The 6336-nt window shown below is 58.1% G+C and overlaps 1 protein-coding gene across 1 annotated transcript in view; it reads right to left on the bottom strand.

Annotated features, from left to right (window-relative positions):
• The window catches only part of CCDC40 (coiled-coil domain containing 40), a 36187-nt gene that overhangs the window by 19987 nt on the left and 9864 nt on the right, over positions 1-6336 (bottom strand). The window contains exons 4-6 of the mRNA XM_013006270.2: positions 6047-6266; positions 4060-4217; positions 2559-2681 (exon numbers count right to left, since the gene is read on the bottom strand). Of these exons, the coding sequence (XP_012861724.2) occupies positions 2559-2681; positions 4060-4217; positions 6047-6266 (501 nt within the window). The remainder of the gene's footprint in view (positions 1-2558; positions 2682-4059; positions 4218-6046; positions 6267-6336) is intronic.

Genomic DNA, 6336 nt, shown 5'->3' with positions numbered 1-6336 from the left:
CTGATCCCTTCGACACCTCGTGATCACACAGGCTTGTGTGCTTCTTCCATGTGGGCTTTGTTGCTTCTCAGCTAGATGGCCACTTGTCTATCTTTAAGCCTTTAAGACCCCAGATACTATGTCTTTTGATAGCTTTAAGCACATTTGAGAAAACGCTTACGAATTTGGTTCTCCAGTCAACCCAGACTAACACACCACCCCCTGGTGGTATGAAAGTGCACCGGGCGGTTTTTCAAACCCTCTTCCAGTTCATCGGTGGTCCCAAGCTCCCCTCTCCCCAGAGTGTCTCTGCTCTTTTTGTTTTGTTGGTGGTGGTCTTAGGCAATCGTGCCCACCTCAACCCTCCCTGTAAGCTCTCTGCTTCCCGTGCTAACACCTGGAAAGGCCTATTCAGCCCAGGCTTAGAACAAGTTTGCCCTTCGTTATCTCCTGGTACATTTCCTTCCAGTTAGAGACTTGATACCATCTGGAATTTAGTTTACTATCCGGAATGAGGAAAAGATTTTCATTAAAAGGTTTTGTTTTTCTAAATGATTAGCCAAATGTCCCAACACGACTGGCTCTCCACCAATTTATAATCGACTAGATTTTTCTATAAACCTTTGTTTCTGGTCTCGCTCAAGGGCTCCAGTGAGCCATCCGCCCTGACCTCGGAAATATATTCCTTTAACTTTCAGAGCTTTGTAAGACATCCACGTGCGAAAATAGATCCATACGTATGCACTAAACAAAAACTCTCTGCCATCAACCCCAGAGGAGAGAGGAGAACTGGCCCAGTGGGCGTCCAAGACTGTAACTCTTTAAGGGAGTGGAAAACCTCATCTGTCTTCTGAGGAGTGGCTGGTGGCTTTGAACTGCTGACTTTGAGGTCAGCAGCCCCACCGGCAGCCACTATGCCACCATATGCATATACACATTAAAAACAAACACACACACTGTCATCAAGGAGACTGGCTCACAGTGACCTTGCATAGAGTTTCCGAGACCGTGGCTCTTTATGGGGACAGACTGACTCCCCTCTCTCCCTCGGAGCGGCTGGTTGGACCCTGGGGTTCACAGGTTGAAGGGAGACCTGGTGGCACTGTGGGAGGAGCACTGGATTGTGAGTCACGCGGTTGGTGTTTCAAACCCACTGGGCAGCCCACCCTCTGGGAGAAAGAGGAGGCAGTCAGCGTCCATCGAGACATATAGTCCTAGAAGGCTTCTCGAGCACTGACAGGGGGGCTTCTCCCGCTCATCCATCGTGTGCATTTCCGTCTTTATACTAAGGTGATCTTGTTCTTACCACCTTAGGGCGATTGGCTTTTCAATGTTTTCGGTGGGTTTCCCAGCTGTGGGGTGCAGCAGGAGCGGACATACAATGGCAATGACAGAGACAAGGTGTCACAGGGTGTGCAGGGGAGGGGGCGGGTGACAGGGAGGAGAAGGGGAGTTCAGGAGTCAATAATGAAAGGGGGAGGGGGAGGGAGCACTAGAACTGATCGTGATTGCCCAACTCATTTTAAAGGGGATTTACCCATGGAGGTGGGGAGGGGGGGTGGGGGGGTGGAATGCTCTAAGATAGATGTGGTGCTGACTGTACAATTCCCCCAGACATGATTGAACGATTGAACTATTCAATTGTATGATATGTAAATTGTGTGCCAATAAAACTGTTGGCAGGGGGTGGGGGTGGGGGAGATGTGCCGTCTCAGAAACGCTGCAGAGGGCCATAGGGTGCCGGCACCCATTCTGAGGCAATGGCTTGACCTCCTGGGGTTCCTTTCGGGCCTTTCTGCTCCTGGCCTGCCTCCTAAAGTCCCTCTGCTAGGCTCAAACCCTCAACCTTGGGGCAGGCAGTTGAACCTTTAACTGTGCTGCCAGCCCTGTCTGCTGTACCCCACAGGGGGTGGTCAGGCTTTGAGCTGCTGTGGAGGTGTGCCGGGGAACGAGACCTCCCAGTGTTGGCTGGGGCTGCGTGTGGCAGCTAGATTGGACGTCAACTTGTATGAAAGTGTAGGTGGCGTCTAATCCAACAGTCAGGTCACAGCCTGGTGACATCTCCTGGGGGTGTGGCCTAGATATAAGACGAGGGCATGGGGGCCTGGCCACCCTTTTCCCATCTCCCTGGCCCTTCTCCTTCCTCCTCATTTGGATTCTGTGTCCATCTCCAGGGCTGGCCCCATGTGGGCCACTGACCCGGGGAGCGGTCGGCGCCCCAGACGAGCTCCCACCGACCTTGGTTCCACGGGACTCTGCACCTGCCAGCCTGTGCCCTCCCTGCTTCCCGCTTCACCTTTCTGCATCTCTGGCCCATGGCCACGGTTGAGTGTGAGGAGGGCCCCGGCTAGCCTCGGGCCTACGGGCTAGTGTTGGATGGGGCAGGGTCACCCTCTTGATACAAGGTTACTTCTAGATAAAAAGCTTCGTCTTAGATGTGGATGAGTGCCACTGTTTGTTGGTTTTTCTGTAGACAGTCCAACCTCACACAAGCTGTCATCCACTTGGTGTGGGCCTGGGGCCCACCCGCCACCCACCAGGCCCTGTCCGTGGTGCAGTGGGCGCGTGGCCATTCCTACCTCACTCACGGCTTTCCGTAAGACCTGTGTGTCCTCAGCCTGCGCGAGGTACTTGGCCTCAGTGAGGGCGACGTCCTCTTCCAGCTGGTTGGCTTGCGTGGTCAGCTGGTCCACGTGCAGGTCCTGGGGAGTGGAAGGAAGGCGGAGGGGAGGGCCAGTGGGGACGCGGCCAGGCGAGCGGCTGTCCTAAGACAGCCTTTTGGTGGGGGGCTGGCCAACAACACTGTCCTGCTCTGCCTTGTGCCCGCCAGCCCTTAAGCCCCCGCTGAGAATGTCGCCTGGCTCTTCTGTTACGTTGCTGAGGTCACGCAAGAACAGGGTGGGTCTTAACCCCAAACCCCTCCGAGGGGCAAAGTAGGAAGACCCACGTGGGGGTCCATCTGTAAGTCCAGGGTGCTGAGACACACCGTGGGGGTAGGGGTGCAGGAGGGGGCTTCCAAAAGCTGGCAGGGGAAAAGAGAGATCTCTTACAGTGATGGTGGGCAGTGAGGGGGGGGATACAATGAGGGGCTTGGAAGGGGGCAGACCTATAAGGAAATTTGACTCTATAACAGATTGGTGCCATTTTCTTAGGGCTCACGCAAGGCAACTGAGGCAATGGTGACTCACAGTGACCCTATGGGGCCCTATAGAACCGCCCTGTGTGTTTCCAAGACCTCTCTCTTTCCGGGAGGAGAGAGCCTCCTTGGAAACCAAGGGAGATGCCAAGATGGGCCCTGATCTCCGGACTGTGGTGCCCCTCAAACAACCCCGAGCCCCCTGTGTCGAGGGAGCATCCAGACACTGTCACCACCGTGCCGCCAGGGCGCCTCCAAACAAAACCGAGCTCCCTTCTGTCCACTGGGGTCCGACTCCCAGCCGCCCTGCAGGGCAGAGACAGCGGCCCCAGAGGCTTCTGGGGTGGACTACTCTTTACAGGAACAGACTGCCACCTCTCTCTTCCTCAGACGCAGACGGAGTGTCTGCTGAGCTCGAACCACCGACCTTCTGCTTAACAGCCGGTCACTTTAACCACGGCACCCCCAGGGAACCTTAAACCTAGGTGGAACCCACTAACGTCCACATGGTTCCGACTCACAGGGACCCTCCAGGACAGAGTGGAACTGCACCCGTGGCTCTCCGAGGCTGTCGCTCTTTACGGCAGCAGAGAGCCTTGTTTTTCTCGCGAGCAGGGGGCCGGCGGCTTCAGAGGGGCTGCTGACTTTGCTGTTAGTGGTGGCTAAGGACGAGCGGGCTTCCAAAAGGAGCCCTGGTGGGGTAGTGGTTGCAAATGTGGCTGCTACCTGGAAGGTCAGCAGTTCAAAACCACCAGCCACTCCTCAGGAGAAAGACGAGGCTTTCTACTGTGGCAGAGAGAGTCTGGGAACCCCACGGGGGCCGTGCTGCTCCGTCCTGCAGGCCCGTTGGGCGTCGGCATCAATTCAATGACAGTGAGTTTGGCCTCTTTGGGCCAAGAGGCCTGGGGAACTGGCAGTGCCCTCTCAGTCCATGCGCGGGATACCTGCTGCCGCTTCTCCACCTCGGCCCGCAGCCTGTCCACCTCGGCCTTCTTGACGACCTGCTTCATGACCAGGATGTCGCCCCGCATGTCCTGGTCCACGTTCTGCATGTAGAAGAGGCGCAGCACCAGGTTCTCCACCTCCGTCTGCAGGGCGGCCACTGGGGATGGAGCAGAAAGGCGGGTCACACACACCTGTCGCTGGGACTGAGGCCAGGAGAGGCAGGGGCCACCAGCTCAGCGTCCCTGTCCCAACACTGCCCCCTCGGGCTGGGAAACTGCTTTCAGACTGTAAAGGCCCAGGCTAGGGGTTCAAAACCACCAGCAGCCCTGCGGGAGAAAGATGGGGCTTACTTCTCCGGTAAAGAGTGACAGTCTCAGAAACTCACAGGGGCTGTCCCACCCTGGCCTGGCGGGTCCTGAGTCGGCCTCCACTTGATGGCAGTGCGTTTGTTTGGGGTGCAGAACACTGGTGGGGCAGAGCGTGAGGCGTTTGGCTGCCAACCGGTTGGTGGTTCCAACCGCACACCACTTGGAGGGAGGAGGATGAGGCAGGGGGTTCTGTAAAGACTCAAGCCTCTGACCCTCCCTGGGGCAGCTCCGGTCTGTCCTGTGAGGTCTCGGTGAGTCAGAACCGACCCGTGGGTTTGGTATTGGTCATTCTTATGGATGGAATTTGTTAAAAATTCTACTTCCTAAGTGGATGCTACTGGTTAAGAGGCAAACTCTGATGTGGCGAGCAGCTACTGATGGATGGCGGGGCCTTCCAGAACCGGTGGGCCTTCCTCCCCTCTCTCCCCTCCATCTGTCCTCCCTAGCCTTCCGGCTAAACAATCTCAGGATGGGGAGAGAAAGAACCTGCCAACACTTCCTTCCCAAGACGTGTTCTCTTGCTGAAGCCTGCAATGCAGTGCCGGGTGGTGGTGGTGCTGGTGCTAGTGGTGGTGGTGGTGGTGCTAGTGGTGGTGTTGGTGGCAGGCTGCCACCCTCACTCTTGCCTTTAACTGCATACGGTCTTCACGCTTGTTTCTGATCTGTGTTTCCCATGACAATCCCTGTGCCCTGGTTCACACCATAGCAATCCCCGGTGGGTTGCTGAGACCGTAACTCTTTATGGAAAAGCCCCGTCTTCTCTCCCTCCTCAGAGGGGCTGATAGCTTTGAATTGCTGACCCTGAGGACAGCAGCCCAGTGAAAAACCACAAGGCCACCCGGGCTCCCTCCCTTGATCTGAATAGGAGCCTTCTAAGCCACTGCTGTGAAGGCTAAGCCATGGCCCTCAGAAAGGTATGCTGAGATCTGAGCCCCTGGGGTCTCTGAGGGAGTTTGGAAATCGGGTCTTTGGGATGTTGTCACTGAACCCCGAGGCCTTAGGAGTGGGGTGGGCCCTAATCCAATGTGAGTGGTGCCTCTTAAAAGAAGATGGGGTGACACGAGACAGCGGGCCACGTGATGGCAGGGTTAGATTGCTGAGACAGGAAAGGTCTTCCCCTGGGGCCTTGGGAGAGGGGGACCCTGTGGACACCCTGACTGGACACAGACGACAGCCTTCTGGGGTTCCAGAGCATGAGGGGTGGGAGGGAGTGGACCTGGAGGGGCTCTGAGGGGCCGGGGATTCCCGGTTCCAAAGACTAAGACCTACTGCCCTCCTGGGCCGCAGTGTGGAGTGGGGTACTGGGTGTTCAGGATGGAGAGGGGGCACTGTGCGGGCACACAGGGGATCACACGCTGGGGGTCTGGGGGCCTTAAGCTTCCTGTTGTCCTCCAGGGTGGGCGCATGAGGTGTGTATGTGGTGGGGGCGGGTGTTGATTCGAGCGGGAGGTCTCGGGGATGTTGTGCATGGGCCTTGTGCAGGCAGGGAAGGGGAGGGGGAGGGTCTTGGGTGGGTCCCGCGCTGCAGGTCCCAGGTGGGTCGCGCGTGGGTTTCTTGGGTGGGTCGCGCGGGCGGTGGGGCTCCCGAGGGCGTCGCTCGCGGGTCCCCCGGCCTTACGCCTCTTGCGCTCCTCCTGGGCGGCGGCGCGGGTGCGCGCGTAGAGGCCGCGCGCGGCGTGCAGCTCCTCCTCGCGCTGGTGCCGCTCGCAGGCGGCCAGCGAGTAGCGGTCGTGGTTGCGCTCCAGCTGCATCTGCAGGCGCGCCAGGTGCTGCTGCACGCCGTACAGGCTCACGCCCACCGCCTGCCGCTGCGCGTGCGTCTGCGTCGTGGCCTTAGCCTGCGCCCAGACAAGCCGCGGGTCACCCAGCGCCTGGGGGCCCCGGGGCCGGGTGGGGGTGGGGGCGGGG

The sequence above is a fragment of the Echinops telfairi genome, unplaced genomic scaffold, assembly GCF_000313985.2.
Source record: "Echinops telfairi isolate 266 unplaced genomic scaffold, ASM31398v2 ScPeMD7_7458;HRSCAF=8496, whole genome shotgun sequence".
In the NCBI taxonomy this organism is placed as follows: domain Eukaryota; kingdom Metazoa; phylum Chordata; class Mammalia; order Afrosoricida; family Tenrecidae; genus Echinops; species Echinops telfairi.
Note: the sequence above shows the minus strand (reverse complement) of the source record. Positions and strands in the feature narration are given on the sequence as shown.